The sequence below is a fragment of the Pelodiscus sinensis genome, chromosome 5 (genome assembly GCF_049634645.1).
Source record: "Pelodiscus sinensis isolate JC-2024 chromosome 5, ASM4963464v1, whole genome shotgun sequence".
NCBI lineage: Eukaryota > Metazoa > Chordata > Testudines > Trionychidae > Pelodiscus > Pelodiscus sinensis.
The window spans coordinates 40,882,353-40,900,933 of NC_134715.1; the positions used below are offsets into that span (position 1 = coordinate 40,882,353).

The window sequence follows — 18,581 nt, forward strand, 5'->3', positions numbered from 1 at the left end:
GTAGGGAACTCTTTAACTCCTGCCTGAATCGGGCTCGCTTCCAGGTGGAGTGCGCTTTTGGCCATCTGAAGGGCAGATTTGGATGCCTGCTTACTTGGCTGGACATGGGGGAACACAACATCCCCCATGTGGTTGCTGCATTCTGTGTGCTGCACAACCTAGTGGAGAGGAAAGGGGAGGCCTTCCTCCCTGCTTGGGGGACACAGGCTGATGTGGAGGGGAGGCACTTTGAGCAGCCCCGGACAGCTGCCATCTGGCAAGCCCACTAGCTGGGATTGCGCATTCGAGAAGCAATTCTCCCAAGGAGGCCGATGATTTTCCCCAGTGTTACCAGCAAAGGCGCACTAGTAAACTAAATTTAGTGTGGCGCCAAACAGATGGAAAATGCCTTTGTCCCAGAAGGTGGTCCGACCTGGAAACCACCGTATCTATCACCGGCGGATTTCTCCAGTCCGAAATAAAACACGGACACGAATGTCAAATTTAAAAGATATATTGACTACAACACAAAGAATAACCCCAGAATACAACACTGCATAAACCAACCCCTCACCCCAGAAGTGACAGAAGATAGCACAGACAATATAACAAGAGAAACTATACTCAGTCTGTTCTAGGGGTAGATGACAGCCGAGGCTCAGGACCTTCAACCCGCTGGCATAGGCAGCCTCAAGGGAGGAACACTGAGGAGTCCAAATGTAGATGATGATCTGTCGATGTTGTGACAGCACGTGAGTAGCGCGCGCACACACACACGGTGGAAACGGTTCTTGGCTATGGAATAAGGGCTTTCACCGCAGTAATCGGAGTAGAACTAGGTGGTATGTTTGGTTCGGTGATGCAGGTAGCTAGAGCCCACAACACTGGGCAATTGCCACAGTAGTGAACTGAAGCACCCTGTAAGTAGCTAGAGATGGTGATCTGTCCCGAAGTAGGTCCCAGCCTTCACCACGGTCCTTAAGAACAGGCGGACGAACCGAACCGAATGAGCGAAGATGAACCAACCCGATCTCTTCAGGGGCCTGAACTTATAAAGATCCCCAGGCGGGAAAACAGCAGGAGTGTCTCTAGTGCACAAGGTATGGTGTTGGGTGCAAATTAGCATTCCTGGTGCAGACTTTAGTGCTGTGTGCAGAGCAACAGTGCCATGTGCTGTGTGCAGACAATGGCTTTTGGCAGCAAACTCCTTTACTCCTTTGGGTTCCATTTTAATTTCTGTGTGAAATCCAAGACTCCATTTTGATTTCAGTGTCCTTACATTTGTAATGTCCTTGATCTTAATATCATAATTTACAGTCAACACCTGGGCCTTCCAATTGTGGGTTTGCCCCATACCCCCAGTGCCTTCCTCCCCTAAATCCCTCCCGGCCCCACATTCACACGTATGCATTCATCACACACAGACAACAGAGACAGGTGTTCTTGAAAAAGTATTTACAGTTTATTTCACTGTTGGTTTTTTGAAAAACTAAAATACTCTTTTGTTCAGAAAAATAAAGTATTTGCAAACAAAATAAAGTGCTTCCCTCAGTGACTCTCACAGGTGGGAAGGAGGAATGTCAACCTGGAAGTGGGGAGGCAGACTCAGGGCGGAGGGTGATGCCTTGATGAAGAGCCCCTGGCACTTTGGCTGCGGAGGTCTTCTTGCAGACGGCTGTGCATGCGGGCTGGGACAGTAGGGGGCTGGGCAGGAAGTGGGGCTGTACCTGGTTTTGGGATGGCAGAGGCTGAGGGGGGAGGAGGGCAGGCTGAGCAGGAGGAGCAGGACCAGGCACAGGAGCAGGGAAAGCAAATCTCAGTGTGCTGCTGGACAAACTCGTCCAGCAAGCGCCTGCGCCACTTTGCCTCTGCCTCCATCCTCTGGTTCATTGTGTCTTGCAGGACTGAGATGTGCTGGCGCACCAGGTCCAAATACGTGTGCCAGTGCCGACGGGTTCTCTGCAGCCATCTGGGTGGTGGGACAGGTGTGGTGCTCCCCTCCTGGTGAGCTGGTCTGGCTGTGGAGGAGGAGAAGAGAGAAAAGTCATCAGTCATGCATGCTCACACTTCCCCCTGAGAGGGCATGCCCTCCTTCTCAGCAGCCAGTGCCTGTCCTAGGGTCAGAGGATGCTTGTGTGTGTCTCAAAGGCATGGTGTGGCCTGGCCAGCAGCCACGGCCTCCCTGGAGCCCAGAAGGTGTGTAGGCCTCCATTCTGCCCCCTCCCCCCCACACACACCCCATGGCACCACACCTGTCCCACCACCCAGACAAGTGTCAGGCTACAGTTGGGGTTCCCACAGGTTGCTGAGAGGCCTGAAGCTGTGTGGCCATCCCAGCATCCCCAACCCATGCCTACACCTGGCATCACTGCCTGCAGGAGCAGGTGGTGCCTCGCAGTCACGTGGGTGCAGGGTAGGACGTCCCTCCCTGAGGTCGGCCACGTGTGTGTGCGTGTCCCCTCCCTCCCCAGGCTATGATCAGCATGAAATGTGACAGTACTACACCGTGCACTTTGCTCCCACCTGCCCTGCCCTGTGTGCGTTGGACCCTCACAGCACTCACCTGATGTTCCCTCCCTGGTGTCCAAAGTTGTCTGGGAGGCCTCCTGAGTGTGGGCATCTGGCTCCTGGGTCAGGGTCGCTGTGCTCCTGGTAGTGTCATCTTCCTCCTCCTCCTCCTGGAGCTGCTGGCCCTCTGCAGGGGTCTCACCCTGGAGTTGCGGCCGCTGCTGCACAGGGGTCTCCAGCCCAGACTCCACAACCCTCTCAGGAGGCAGGGGTTCCCTTGACCCCAGGATCCGGTCCATGTCCTCTTAATAGGCACAATAGTGTGCCATTTCCCCAGAGCAGAAGCTGCGCTCACGGGCCCTAACATACCCCTGCCGCAGCTCCTTCACCTTGGCTCTGACCTGGTCTAAGGAGCGGGGGTGATGGCCTTTCCTTGCCAGGCCATCAGCCATTCTGGCATTCAACCTTCCCTGGCTCCCCTCAGCAACAGCTCCTGCTTCCCCTCCCCCCCCTTCCTGCCTCTGCCTATGCTTATCAGGTAGTTGACTAATCAATTAGTCGGTTAAATCCCTACTCACTTCTTTCCATCAGTTTTCATGGCTGAGGACTTGAGGGAGATTCCCAATTCTGACCTATTCTTTGTAGGCAACAAATCTGAGGAATTGTCCCAAATCGAGGTGTCATTAAATAAAGAAGGTTTTGGAACAAACTGATAAACTAAACACTATCAAGTCTCCAGGAATAAATTCAGAACTCTTGAGTGAATGCAAAGAACTCAAATGTGAAATTGAGACACTAATAACTGTGGTTTGTAACCTATCCTTTAAATCATCTAGGCTGTGTCTAAACTGGCAATCGGGGCTTTTTTGCGGAAAACCGCGTCTAGATTGGCCACGGACGCTTTTCCGCAAAATGTGCTTTTGTGGAAAAGCATCCTGCCAATCTAGACGTGCTTTTCCGAAAATGCTTTTAATGGAAAACGTTTCCGTTAAAAGCATTTTCGGAAAATCATGCCAGTGTAGATGTAGCCCTTCTGTACCAAGTGACTGGAAGATAGCTAATGTAACACCATTTTTCAAAAAGGTCTCTGGAGGTGAACCTGGCAATTAAAGGCCAATAAGTCTAACTTCAGTAATGGGAAAACTGGTTGAAACTATAGTTAAGAACAGAAATGTCAGACACACAGATGAGCAGGGGGGAAGTCAACATAGTTTCTATAAAGGGAAATCATGCCTCGCCAATCTACTAAGATTCTTTGAAGGGGTCAACAAGCATATAAACAAGGGAGATCCATCCAGTGGACATAGTTTACTTAGATTTCCAGAAAGCTGTTGACAAGGTCCCTCAGCAAAGGCTCTGAAGCAAAGTAAGCTGTCATGGGATAAGAGGGGAGGTCCACTCGTGGACTGATAACTCGCAAAAAGATAGGAAACAAAGGGTAGGAATAAATGGTAGGTTTTCAGAATGGAAAGAGGTAACTAGTGGTATCTTCAAGGGGTCTGTACTGGGAGCAGTCCTTCTTGCCAGAGGATGATGTGAAGACCAGGACTTTAACAAGATTAAAAAAGAACTAATAAATTCATGGAGGATAGGTCCATCAATGGCTATTAGCCAGTATAGTCATGGATGGTGTGGCTAGCCTCTGTTTGTCAGAAACTGGGAATGGGCAACAAGGGATGGATCTTTTGGTAATTACCTGTTCTGTTAATTCCTTTTGGGGCATCTGTCATTGGCCACTGTCAGAAAACAGGATACTGGGCTAAATGGACCTTGGTCTGACCCAGTATGGCCATTCTTATGTTCAGTTAAGATTGCAGGGTGTGGATGCTTAGTTTAGTCCTGTAGTCTCCCATCCTCCGCTGAATGCCATTCTGAGATGAGCCAGCAGTGTGCATTGGCATTGGTATGTCTAGAAGAGGTCACCCCTTCTCTATATACCACACAGTTCAAAGGAGTGCCTGACCCTCCTATTCCCAGTGCCTCCTGTGACCACTTCTCTTGAACTCTGATGCCAGTCCAGATTGAATGCTGCCACTTGAGAATTCTGTCAGGTTAAAACTGGGCTTTGATTCCATTTCAGATGGGAAGGTACTTCTCTAATACACAGTATTATATTCCATCTCAGCTGCTTTTTTATTTCAACTTTACCTCTGGGTCCACTTGACACTAAAGAAGCTGCTGTTGTCTTCCTTTCTGTCCTTGACTGGAGAAATGTGACTTTGTTGACGAGTAAATCCTCTGGGGGGAAAGAAGTGAAAAAGCATCTGAAGTAGGTCAGACTGGAGTCTAGCAGTGAGGTACATTAGCAGTCATGTGAAACCTACAGTGTTGTAGCAAACATTGTTACACTAGGATGCTAGGTCCTTAAACTGATCCCAGATTATACCAAGCCGGTTTGAAAAGTCTGAACTGACCCTGATTGCATCCACTAAAAGTTCTCTTGCATTTATCAAGTACCATTTCAAACAGTACTGTATTAATCCACCACTAGAGAACTTTTAGTGAACGTCAGCAGGATCTACACAAGTCTATTGATGTGCAACATACTGATACACATTACAATTAACACCACTCCACTGCAGACTAATGCATTGTTTAGACAAGCCCTAAGTCTCTAAACATTTGTGTCTCTTCAGCAGAGTCATTTGCCAGATCTATTTTGGCATGAGAAATGTTAAACACAACATTTCAATATTTTGCAACACAGAGAAATGCAACATTCTAATTTAGAGCCTGATTGTAAAAGGACTGCAGTGTCTGGGCACTTGGAGTGCTAACTCATTGCCTTTCAGTTCTCTAAAATACTATTTATAACCTTTAGTACTACAGAAATAATCTCAACCTGCTTTTACAAACATTGCATGAATTAAGCTGAGGTAGGTATTATTAATGTTAAGTGACTGGCCCAAGGTCACGTGGTGAGTCAGTGGCATAGTCAAAACAGATTTCAGAACTCCTAATTTGAAACTTGGGCCTCAGCTACCAGGCCATGCTGTCTCAGTAGACAATAAGCAACTCTTATGGCCATGTCTACAGTAAGAGATAAGGTCATATTCATTAAGGTTGATTTTTAGCACTCAATATTGTAAAGTCAAAAGGTTCATGTCTCCACTGTGAGCAAGAATTCGAGGCAGTTTGAAGTAGCTACTATCAACTTTAAGAGCAAGCAGTGTGGGTAGCTATCCCAGAGTTCCTGCACCTTTTTGAATTCTGGGTTATGCTTCCAGTGCATACTAGGACCAAAACCATGCAGCGGGTGGTTTGGGGTTCATGTCATCAACATCCCACAATGCACTTGTCTCTTCCCTTCCCCTCTGCTTGAAAGCAATGGCAAACAGTCTCTTCATGACCTTTTTTCCCTTGGTTATCTGTGCAGATGCCACAGAAATGGAAGTACAGAACATGTCATGGATTCTGTTGAGCATCAAACCATTATGGCAAACATATTAAGACTCTCTAGAGCCGTGGCCACCAACCAGTAGATCGCGATCTACCAGTAGATCTTGGAGGCTCTAAGAGTAGCTCTTGAGTCCTCTCTGAACTGTGCGCCTGCGCAGTACATTTACATTAGATTTCCTCATTTGAGGAGCAGCTACTCACCGAGCAACAGCACAGGTGAGTAGCTGTGAGGAATGGTGGGAATTTTTTTTTTAAGTAGCAGTATAAGGATTGGGGATAACAAGTGATGGAGAGGAGGAGAATAGAGAGGGCGGGGCTTCAAAGAAGGGGCGGGGTGGTAGATCTTGGCTTGGTCTGTCATTTAAAAAGTGATCTTGGGTGTAAAAAGCTTGGAGACCACTGCTCTAGAGGCCATGAGCACTTTTCCAAAGCACCTGAGTTGAGCGACTGGCAAATACCATTGGCATTTGATACTCTAGACAAAATGGAATGCCAGTTTTGGTGCCATCAGACAAGCACAGACTGGTGGAACCGCATAGTTATGCGCGTCTGGGACAATCAGCAGTGTCTGCAAAACTTGTGCATGCATAGGGCTACTTTCATGGAACTTTGGAAATGGCTTTCTCCCACCCTGAAGTGCAGGGACACATAAATGGGATCCGCTCTGGCAGTGAAGAAGTGTGTGGCAATTGCCCTGTGGAAACTTGTAATGCCACACGGATACTAGTCAGTTGGAAATCAATTCAGAGTGGGGAAATCTACAGTGGAGGCTGTTGTGATCCAAGTAGCCAAGGCAATCAATACCCTTTTGCTAGGGAGAGTAGTGACTCTGGGAAACGGAGGACACAGTGGAGGGCTTTGCCGTGATAGGATTCCCTGACTGGTGAGGTAATAGACGGAAAACACATCCCTATTTTGGCATGTGACCACCTCATCAAAGAGTACATGAATTGCCAGGGGTACGTCTCGATGGTGCTGAAGGCTCTGGTGGAGCACAAGAGCCGTTCCACTGACATCAACATGGGATGGCTGGGAAAAGTGCATGACGTGCGCATCTTTAGGAACTCCTGCCTTTTCAGAAAGCTGCAAGCTGTAACTTTCTTCCCAGACTGGAAAATTACCATCAGAGGCATTGAAATGCCAACAGTGATCCTTGGTAACCTAGACTACCCCTTGCTCCTGTGTTGCATGAAGCTGTACACAGGCAGGCTGGACCGCAGTAAGGAGCGGTTCAACTACAGGCTGAACAAGTGCAGAACGGTGGCAGAATGTGCTTTTGAGCATTTAAAGGGAAGGTTCCACAGTCTACTAATAAGGTCATACCTCAGCAAATGTAACATTTCCATTGTGGTGGCAGCCTTCTGTGTGCACCATAATATTTGGGAGAGTAATTTGAAAAGTTATAGGGGAGGGTTGCGGGGTGGGGGAGGTCTGAGGCAGAGCACCTAGTCATGGATTTTGAGCAGCCAGACGCCAGAGCAATAAGGAGAGCACAGCAAGGGCCACTGCATATCAGAGAGGCTTTGACAGACCAGATTTGAATGGCCAGATTTGAGAGTCCTGTATGTTACTCTCGATGATGTGGCCCTGCCTTCAGTGTGCCTGCCTGTAAGCTTCCTCCCCACCCCTTTCAAAACAAGCCACAGAGAGATGGCTGTTCAGAAATCATGCATTTTTATTTAGGGAACACAGCAGGGACAGAAAAGGAGTTCATGGCAGGAGCTTGGGGGAAATGATCATAATTGCAATGAGGACAGCCCCTTGCTTTAGGACACATCACTGGGGGTTGAGTTTGAGGCTGTCCTTGATGTTACCCTCCCCCCGTGTTCTAGGGCCCCTGTGAGAAAAAGCTATGGAACCCGATGAGGAGGGAATGTGGTTCCGCAAAGCTTGGAGGGGGTAGCTGTCCTGGAACGCCACCATATGATTCATCACATCCGCCATGATCTTCAAGACTCTCCCCTGGCTCTTTACTTCCAGCTCGCTGCATGCTCTCCTGTTTTCATGCTCCACTCATCTCCAACAGCAGCGTATTCCTACACTTGCTGAAGTGCTCCCTGTTCAAGTGGGTGGATTGCATTTGCTCATTAAACATGTTATCCCTATAAATTACAAAAAGAAAACCAACAAATGGTCTGGTAGCACTTTGTAAACATGTAGATGGTATCATGAGCTTTCGTGGGCACAGCCCACTTCTTCAGATGACCGGTCATCGGAAGAAATGGGCTGTGCCCAGGAAGCTCATGATACCATCTATGTTTTGTCAGTCTGTATAGGATAAATTACAAAAAAAACCAAATGGTCTGGTAGCACTTTATAGACTAACTCAGCTACCCTCTGAAGCTTCTGAACTTGTTATCCCTAGTATGTTTTCGTCTGTGGATTTGTGCCAGCTGGGCAGCTGGCAGAGTTGGAGGAGTATGTAGTATGCTTGCTGCTATTCCCACCGTAATGAAAAGTAAAGGGCAGACTTAAGGTTTTACACTCTACAATGTATCTCCTGTAATCTGTTAGCAAAAAAGGAAGGTCTGGCTAGAGACAATAGGCATGTATTATGTACAAGACCAATTCGTTATTCTTTTAAGCAGACACTATGCAGCACTATGCACCTCAGAGTTCTTAGTGGAGCAGCTGGACTCTGTTTGGCAGCAGGTATGGTAAGAGACAGGCCGTGGCATGAGCTGCGGGGGTGGAGGGGCTGAATGTGGTAGTGGAGCACAGCAGGGCTCATTAGTCCAGCACCCCATTTGCCAAGAATGCAACTTTCCCTTCCTGCAGGACCATGGAGGCAGGAGGGGGAAGCGACTCTGGAAGCCACGATTCCTTCAAGAATAGCAAATGGAGGTTTACTGCAGAGGCATCAGCTAAAAGCTTCCCCTGCTTCTTGCAGGTTGAGATATCAGTCGTCTTCGAATCACACAGAGTGACAGGGAGCTGATGCTGACTGAATGTGGCCAGAAACCTGGGCCTTATTCTGCAATGACACTTACTGCTGGCTTGGATTGCATGCAGCTGCTCATAGAAGTGTCATATTTACGGCGATGCTCCAGACCATCCATTTGCCTCTTTTGTCTTCTGGTATGACTACCTCAGCTCCTGTATTTTTATGCGGCACTGCTGGGTGTCCCTGGTGTATCCCTTTTCCTTCATGCCTTTTACAGTCTTGGCACAGATGTCCGTGTTTCTTTTGCTGGTTCTTAGTTCTGTAAGAACAGATTCCTCTCCCCACACAACAATGGAGACCCAGGATCTCCTGCATGCTCCACTGCTGTGGCCATTTGCAACAGTGGGAATTCATGGTCAGGTGTTCTGCCTGCTCTGAGGTCTGCTCACCACACTGGCCACATAGGAAATTAAATTCAAAATTTCCTAGGGTTTTTTCCTGTTCACCTGGAGAGCAACAGAATTGAAAGTCCTGGCCAGAACAGTCACTTCTTAGCTTCCGGGAGGTGTCCCACACTTTCACAGCCCTGAGTCTGCACTACTGTAAAGTCAACCATGCAATTTAGCGTTACTCCTTGTGAAAAACAGGAGTACCAAAATAGACATTAACAGCCCTTAAAGCCAACAGAAGAGGCTTGACTTATTGTTTAGAAATTTGACTTAATGTGGCTAAGTTCAACCTAAACTCCCAGTGTAGACAAAGCCTAAGAGGGACTGTCGTAATAGTTTTGGGGAGACTATAAGGAGACATGGCATTTAAGTTATTGCTTTCTGGAACTAAGGGACTATTCATTCTTTGTGATAAATTCTCCAGTATTTTGCTATCAAAGCAATGAAACTGCAATAAAAATCTACTGCTACCAACCTGTCCCATCCTCCATTACTGCGCTGCTTATAGCATTGAGGTGGCTGCAAACATGTCCTGAGATGAGATTCCATATGAGAATTTCACCATCGTAACTAGAAGAGGCCACGAGATTTGGAGGGCAGAAGGACACACATAACACATCATCTTTGTGACCATTTTCCTAGATCATTTGGGCGACAAAACCATTTTTTAAAAATAGTTGTGAAAACTTCACCTCAAAAGTTAGATACGTTACAAGTCTTCCTAAAGAAATGAATGAAACAAAAACAAAACCCATGCTCTAAGAGAAAGTACAGGTAAATAAAAGCAATGTTACAAAAGGAATATCAGTAAGTACTCAATTACACTCTGTGTTCTGAAAGAGATATGGAAGAACTTTCTTACCGCTCTGTCAATCCAATCCATTTGTGGGCATGGCCCTTCAGATGTTTCACTGTGAAGATCCTATGAATAAAGAAAATATGTATTTATCCTCTAGGGAGCCATTAAATAAAGTCTTTTTTTTTTAAATTTAAACAAGACTGAAGATATTGTCCTAAGGAAGTACATGGCAGCACCCTGCTGGCTTGAAGTGGTTTTCATCATACACAAGGTTTACAGTCCTGTTCAATGGCTTTCAGCACCCACATTATAAAAATTGTTCCAATGCCACTAGAAGCATGCCATAATGTACAAGAGCAAACTAAGAATATCAAAGCCAAATGAGAAGCACTAATAATGCATTAGTGTATTTTCCTGGCTGTGGGAAACGGTGATACCACAGGAGTGGGAAGGCAATATGGTCTAGTAGACAGGGAGTCGGGGAAGGGGCTGGGGGACTCAATGCAGAAATGCGGGGGGTGCAGGAGATTGGGTGTGGAGGGGCTCAGGGCAGGAGGGCTCTCTGGGGCTGGGTTCCCTTCCTGGCTCAGCCACTGTGTCCCCCTGAGAAAGTCACTTCTTAATAATTTGGGGATGTAAGCGACTGGTTGACTTATCGCTTACTCGAGTTGACTACTCACATTTCCCCCCCTTTGCTGCCTCTGTATCAGAGGCAGCGAGGTGGGGGGAGAGGGAAGCAGGAGCTAACGCTGGGGAAGCTGGCTTAAAGCCAGTCCCCCGTCCGGCACTGTCTCCGCAGTGCTGCATGTCCTCCCCTACCCCTGTACTGGTTGCGAAAACACGCTGCCCCGTTGGGACCCTCTGCAGACAGGGGCTGCTGGACCCGATGCAAGCTGGGACCTACTCCCACTACGACTCTGCAGTTTAAATGGAGAAGGAGCCTGGCTGCCTGCACGCCTGGCTCTTACCACAATTAAGCTGCAGAGCCGCAACAGGGGCAGCTCCTGGACCCAGTGCAAGCCAGGACAGAGTGCCTTCCCTCACTGACTCATTGTGTATTCGATACAAATTGTATTGACTACGTGATTAGCCAATTACCCACCTCTTAACATCCTTACGATTATTTTTACACACAGCTCAGTGGAGCCACAACCTCAGTTCGCGCTTTAACATGCTACTGTAGAAGAAATCTACAATCTATTTGAGTGTGTCTGTGTGTGTCTGCATGAGTATGCTTGCTTAAGAACTCCTCCTAAATGGTAAGAGCTAGGAACACCATATTTGGTATGCAGCTTCCTCTTATCATAACTTAAAGCAAGGTCAGGGTTTGCTGGGCCAGGAAAATGGGATTCGCCTGGAATACAATTGTCTCATAAAACACAAAAGGAGGGGGTCTGTTAGCAGAGACAATTATACTGCAGAATGACCATGGGGTGCGAGGGGAGGGGGGCAGGTGCACCAGTAAGAAGGGTCAGTGGGGTGTCGGGCTCTGGATGTTGCCATCCATGGGTAAAGTCCCCTGCAGACTGGCATGGCCTCTGCCACCCCACATAGCTCCTGTCACCCCAGGGAGCTGCCACTGGCTGGGCTGCACAGCCCCCCCACTGCCCAAAAGAGCCCCCTGTTTCTCCCCACACCCAACATCCTGCAACTTAGACATTTCTGCCCTGAGCTCCCCACATCCTCCTCTCACTCCCTGCCCTAAACACCCCCCACATCCAACCTCTTACCTTGACTCGTGCCCCCATTCCCTACCCTGAACCCCTCCTTATCCCTAACCTTGAGTTCAGCACACACACACCCATCTCCTACCCTGAGTCCCCCACATCCTAAAAGCCCAGCTTTGAGCCCCTCTGTACAGACCTGAGCAACCCCCAGGCAGTGTGCTGGCTTATAAATCTTAGAGCAATTTATTACTGAAAAGCAATTCAGAATGGCATCATAGGGATCTAAATTCCTCTCATAATGATTCCAAGTCAATTTAGGTCAACTTAAAAGATAAGACACTCTACTTACAGGGAAAATATTGATCTTCCTGTTCCAACCAACAGAAATGATGTACCTTTTCAAAAAAACGAAAACAAAACCCCAACATTATTTAGTATGTGTTAAAGGAAGAAATAAAACTGTTTGACTTGAATTTATGGATGGCTATTAGTACACAGGTTCTAAACTGCTTTCCCTTTTATAGATGCGAGGGAGGAAGGAGAAAGGCTTCTGAACGTTTTTGGCATTGTAACACTGATTGTCAATATTTTGCATACGATAAGCCTATCATCTAGGCCAACCTTAAGCTTATTGAAAAATAAAAGTCTCCTTTTTGAACCAAGTAGAGCTTAGAACAAGGTGCAACACTTGCTCCCCTTATAAATTTCAAATAGCCTTATGAATCTTGGCACAAAAAGAGTTAGTCGTGCTTACAAAAGGTTTGTGTGTCAAATATAAACACTTGTATAAGCAACATCATACAAGTACAGGCAGTCCCTGACTTACGCAGATCCGACTTATGTCGGATCCGCACTTACGAACGGGGCTTTCTCGCCCCGGAGCTCACAGGCAGCGGTCAGCCACCTCGAGCTCCGGGGCGAGAAAAGCTGCTCCCGGTGCCCCTGGTCTGCTGGGGACCGTCTCCAGCAGACCACGGACACCGGGAGCGAACCCGCAGCAGCGGGGGGTCCTGCGCTTCTGAGGCTTTGCTCTGGCAAAGCCTCAGAAGTGCGGGGACCCCGCCGCGGCTGCGGGTTTGCTCCCGGTGCCCCTGGTCTGCTGGGGACCGTCTCCAGCAAACCAGGGGCACCGGGAGCAAAACGGTCCGGCGCCAGAGCAAAGCCTCAGAGGCGAGGCACCCCCCCCTCCCCGCTGCCGCTTTGCTCCCTGTGTCCCTGGTCTGCTGGGGGGGGCGCAGCTAACGTGCCCCCCCCCCCAGCAGACCAGGCTTTTGTTGTGGACCCTGGGGCAGAGCAGCTGGGGTGCTGCCGGTTGGTCCCGCAGCGCTGCTCTGGGCACTACTGGACCAACCCGGCAGCACCCCAACTGCTCTGCCCCAGGCGTCCTGATTCAGCCGCTGCTGGTCAGTTTCAGCAGCGGCTGAATCAGGACTCCTGGGGCAGAGCAGCTGGGGTGCTGCTGGGTTGGTCCAGTAGCGCCAAGGAGCGGTGCTACTGGAGCAACCCAGCAGCACCCCAGCTGCTCTGCCCCAGACGTCCCCAAGTCAGCCGTTGCTGAAACTGACCAGCGCTGACTACAGGAAGCCCGAGGCACAGTTGCTCTGCCCCGGGCTTCCTGGAATCAGCCACTGATCAGTTTCAGCAGCAGCTGACTTGGGGTTCTTAAGTTGAATCTGTATGTAAGTCAGAACTGGCGGTCAGTTTCAGCAGCGGCTGAATCTGGACGCCAGTTCCGATTTACATACAGATTCAACTTAAGAACAAACCTACAGTCCCTATCTTGTACGTAACCCGGGGACTGCCTGTAATGGTGCTACGGGACACATGACTTCTTACTTGTCTATAGAAGAAAAGAATGAGGGAAGATTTCTTAAATGACCTGAAAGGGGGGTGGTTGTTTCCAAAGATTCTCAGTGGTGGCAGATGACAGATCAAGGAGCAATGATCTCAAGTTGCAGAAGGGGTGTGAATGTCTATGCAGGATATTAGAAAAAATTCTTCATTAGGAAGGTGGTGAAGCACTGGAATGGGTTGCTTAGAGAGATGGGGGAATCTTAAGATTTTAATGCCTAGCTTGACAAAGAGCTGGCTGGGATGATTTAGTTGTGATGGGTCCTGCTTTGAGAAGGGGGCAGGGGGACTAGATGACATCCCGAGGTCTCGTCCAACCCTAATCTTCTATGAGTCTATTCTGGATGCTGGCACGCATTAGGCATGCTGTGAGACACGAGGCAGAAGGCCACATGCTTCACTTGCCTGGGAAGTTCAGACAGCTAGTAAGATTGTGCTTTTGGCATGCTGTAGTTTGTGATTTTAATTATTCATTTGTAACAACTGGCTAATGAGTATGGGCACCGTCACATTTCATCCCATACTCATTAGCCAGATGTTACAAATGAATAACAATGTCTACGAAAAACCCACCAGAAAACAACTTATTTCCACAAGAAGCATGAAACAATTGATTTTCCCGGCATCCCGCTGCAGTTGTACCTGTTGCTGTAAATATCAGCATATGTGCAGGCGGTGACTTCATCACTCGAAGTGGCTGCTAAAAAGGGGAGCAAATCAGAACACAGCTCTTCATATTGTTCCATAGAAAATATCTAACAAGTGGAGAAGCTGGCAGTTACGCCACTACCTTGCTTAAGGGTGTGTATAGAACGCATGGTGCTACAATCCCACGTTTTCAGGCTTCCATCTCTGCCTCCAGTGATCAATCTAGGGACAAAAGATTTCACAGTAACTGTTACTGCTCAGATGAGAAGATACAAAAAAAAAGTGCTTCCAAAAATATGGGGCAGTGTTTTGTATGAAGTGCCTCCGAAATCTACACTCAGAGGTGTGACTGCAGCAATGGCAGACATATCAGAGCAAGCTTTGATGTAGTGTGCTTGAATAAGAATACTAGTGAAGCCATAGCAGCACAGGCTGTAGAACCTCATTCAGGATCTTGACCGTATACTCAAACAGAGAGCCTATTACTCCTGAGGGAATTCTGCACCAACAGCGTACAAGTTCTGCAAAAAGAAAAACTCTGTGTAGAAAGCTTTAAAAATCTGTGTCCTGGGAAATTTTGCAATCAGTAGTGAGGCTATACATAACCATGAAACACCACAAAGTCTGGGCCTTCCCCCAAAGCCAGAGGTGCACAGGCTGGCTCGGACCCAAGTGTAGAGGGGCTTAGTTGGGAGGGGGGAAATCCAGGTATGGGATGAGAGAGTTTTGTGTGGGGCAATCTAGGTGCAGGCAGCTGAGTCAGGACCAAGGATGCTGGAACAACTAGGGTGCTGAGAGCTCTTGAACCTAACTGCAAGCCCAGGCTTATCGGTTAACCATTTAAAAGGTTATGCTGAAGGTTGAACCTCCGAAATACAGGACTCTCTAGTCCAGCAATATCCATGGTCTGACAGGATGCTGCTGGATCCAACTAGTGAAAGAGTGTGCACAGGATGCACTCTGTATTGCCCATGTATCAGCAGATTGCGAGAATAATTATTTAAGATGAAATTGCTCTTTCAGTTCTGGGTCTGGAACTCCACTGAAGAGAAATAATAGTGGAGGGCAAACATTAAGTACAGCAAAGTTTGGTCCACTGCAGATAGGAGAAGGAATAACTCTGGAATGATGAAACAGGAGGACAGGAAAGACAACAAACTCCACGGTTTATGTTACAGTAGTAGCTTTATCAACTGTGTGCTTCCCAAAAGTGGGGGACATCTGTATATACCTCTTGCCACTGGTGTCTAAGGCCATACAGATCACAGCAGCATCTCCATGAGCTCCATAGACTTCAGTAACCAGTTGCCCATTCTGAAGATCCCACACTTTCATAGCCTGAAAGGAAACAGAAACAAAAAGCAATGGATGATCTAACACTGAAGACATGTTGGCATTTCTTATGGTACTCACACTTTAAAAAAAATTGGTAAACACAGAATCAATAGGAAAAAAAAAGAGTACTACTGACAAATTACGACTGAAATATCTGAAGCATATCTGAATGGGCTAAGTGGTCTTTTATTCACGGGGGCAGCAGCAACTAGAGGTGAAGGCAGCAAGATCAAACCCTTACTAGGGGGAAGGGCTCAGCAAGCATCATTTCTTTATGAACAGTCTCAGCAAAGTAGTTAAACACTGAACAGATCCCCTCTCACTCAGTGAGGGTTCCCCCTCTAACAGGGTTAGGGCACATGGGCTAGGCAACAAAGGCAAGCATGAAATGTGAGTGTGTAGGTGCTTAACAAAACTTCCATTGTACCTATTGACTTAAGAGTTTGGTTCAGAGCATGGATAAAAAGAGAGAGTTAAGTTAACAAGGTAAGTATTTAAAATTCCAAAGAAATGAATATCCCCCATGCATCTCAACAGGAGTTTAATAAGCCCATTGGGTATAAAAAGTACTCCGTATTGACTGAGCCTTTGGTAGCAGGAAGTTTAATACTAACACATGCTCAATAAGATCCCATAGTACTGAAGCAGGCAAAACTCTTAAGCTTAATGAATGTTTTGCCCATTTAAGGATTGCCTGATTGGAGTCTAAGCGACTAAATTATTAACAATTCTTTGCTTTTAACTAAGTAAAAGTTAATTGTCTTGTAGACTGATATTATAATTCACATACTATTCAAAAATGGCAATACTGAAATATGTATAATATTGTATACACTAGCCAATTAGCCCGCCATAAGACAGGATTTTCAGGTCTCTCCTCCACATCCTATTTCCTTTCTATCTCGGTCTTTTCTCCTGAGCCTCTGGTCTCTCGCTCCATCTCTCTCCTTTTCCTACTGCATCCCCCCCCCCTCTGTCTCAGCTCTCCTCTGCCTCCTGCTTCTCTCTTCAGCTCTCTCTCTCTCTTCTCCCCCTCCCACTCCGTTTCTCTTCTCCTCCTCCTCCTGCATCTCTCTCTCTGCATGGGGACTGCGGAGCCCAAATGGCCATTTGCGCTGCTTGCTCCTGCAGGATGGCTCGGCTGAGGGGCGCAGAAGTCAGCTGAGAGCCACAGCAGGAGGCAAAGGATGTTACAGAGGCAACAGCACCGCTCAGAGGCAACAGAAAACGTTACAGAGTTAGAGTCTCAGCGTTACGGAGTTACTGAGCCACAGACATTAGGCTTTTATACATATGATGATAATATACGCCGCTCAGAGACAACAGCGCTGCCCAGAGGCAACAGAATATGTTACAGCATTACAGTCACAGACATTGGGCTACTATATATATATATATGATGACATTTTAGTGGAACTTAATTTTGAAAGCTTAATTCTCAAATTAAGCTTCACAAGATGAACTCCCTATGTCCACTTCGCTTTCATCCTAGCTTTCATGGTGTGTCCTTGATACTTACAGATCCTTCCGAGCAACTAACCACCTGCCGGAATGGCTTATTATATTGGCAGCAGAGGATTGCCTCATTATGGGATACACAAGAATTACTTATCCGGTCTTCCCTGAAAAAGGGAAATAAAATAGAAAAGTCAGACGAATCGAAGTACGTGCGCACATGCTTGCTGAGTGCTTACGAGGGATTTACAAATGATGGGCCAACACCTGCTAAATCTTAACCCCTCCTCCCCCAAATATTTTTAAAGTCATTTCGTAAGTCAAGAACGGATTTGGCACTCATGAACAGTGGAAGGCAGAGGAGAGCTTTACTGTATCTCTCTGTGTGTCATGGTGGCATAACTGATTTTACCAGTTTTCAAGTATTTAGATTCATGGGTTTTAATATCAGAAGGGATGATCTACCTCTTACGTAACAGATCATAGAATTCACCCAGTAATTTCTGAAAACAAATAAATAACTGCTGTTTGGCCTAGAATAAATTCTTGGGAAAGCAATCCAGCCTATATTTAAAGATTTCAAGTACAGGTTGGACCTCTCTGGTCTGGCACCCTCGGGACCTGAGTGGTTCTGGATGAGGGAATTTGCCAGACTAGGGAAGGTCCCCTGCCACCGGCCCCCTCAGCAAGATGCTTCTCCTCACCGCTGGCTCCTTTGGCCCCACTGCTGGCCAGGCAACACGCAGCCCTGGCCTCGCTGCCACAGCACCAGCCCTGCTGCTGGGCAGTATGTGGCCTGACTGAGCTGCCTTGGTCCAAAGCTGGGTTGCTGCCGCAGCACCAGCCCCGTTGTCAGCCGACATATAGTCCCGATTGGGCTGCCGGCCTGCCCCGGGCCCTCTGAATTGCTGTGGTCCCAGCTCCACTGCCATGGCCCCTGATGGGTTTTCTCTGCTGGGCTGTTGTGACCCGGCCTTACTGCCAGCCAGGTTGTCCCTCTCTGGCTCTGCCCCTGCTGCCGGGCTGGCACGCAGCCCTGATCAGACTACCATGGCATAGCCCTGCTACTGGAATGCCATGCACGGGCTGCCCCATCCCCACCTGGGTTGCCAGGCTGCCCCTGCCCCCTACCATGGCCCCGCTACCACTACCAGGCTGCTGACACCCTGGCCCGGCTACCACTAGACTCACCTACATTTTTTGTTCGTAGGTGCATGACCTTGTATTGGGCTGCATTAGAATGCATGAGGTTCAAATGATCCCATCTTACCAAGGGATCTAAATAGGTCAGTTATTAAGACCTATCCCAATAATTATTTTCATCTTAAAGACTCCATGGAAGCACTCTTTTCTACTTTAAAAAAATTACTGAGTGGCAAAACATTGCTCAACCAAGACTTACGTGGCACCCAGGCCCTTGTGCTTGCTCTCTGCTACCCCGGCCTAAATGATGATGTCAGGATACTGCCTGCCTCTGTATTTTTTATCATAATACAAGCATATGGCACTATAAATGAACATCACCCATTGCAGTATATTCTGGTGCTGTGAAAAAGAATATGGCCAGCAGAAGAGCTCACCAGTTACAGCTACAGTATGACGCCATT

At 47.7% G+C, this 18,581-nt stretch overlaps 1 protein-coding gene across 1 annotated transcript in view; it reads right to left on the bottom strand.

Annotated features, from left to right (window-relative positions):
* Nucleotides 1-18,581, bottom strand: part of LOC102462772 (cilia- and flagella-associated protein 337-like) — a 74,621-nt gene that overhangs the window by 22,022 nt on the left and 34,018 nt on the right. Inside the window, exons 16-23 of the mRNA XM_075929869.1 lie at nucleotides 17,039-17,141; nucleotides 15,416-15,522; nucleotides 14,327-14,406; nucleotides 14,179-14,236; nucleotides 12,035-12,080; nucleotides 10,082-10,141; nucleotides 9,695-9,857; nucleotides 4,636-4,725 (exon numbers count right to left, since the gene is read on the bottom strand). Of these exons, the coding sequence (XP_075785984.1) occupies nucleotides 4,636-4,725; nucleotides 9,695-9,857; nucleotides 10,082-10,141; nucleotides 12,035-12,080; nucleotides 14,179-14,236; nucleotides 14,327-14,406; nucleotides 15,416-15,522; nucleotides 17,039-17,141 (707 nt within the window). The remainder of the gene's footprint in view (nucleotides 1-4,635; nucleotides 4,726-9,694; nucleotides 9,858-10,081; nucleotides 10,142-12,034; nucleotides 12,081-14,178; nucleotides 14,237-14,326; nucleotides 14,407-15,415; nucleotides 15,523-17,038; nucleotides 17,142-18,581) is intronic.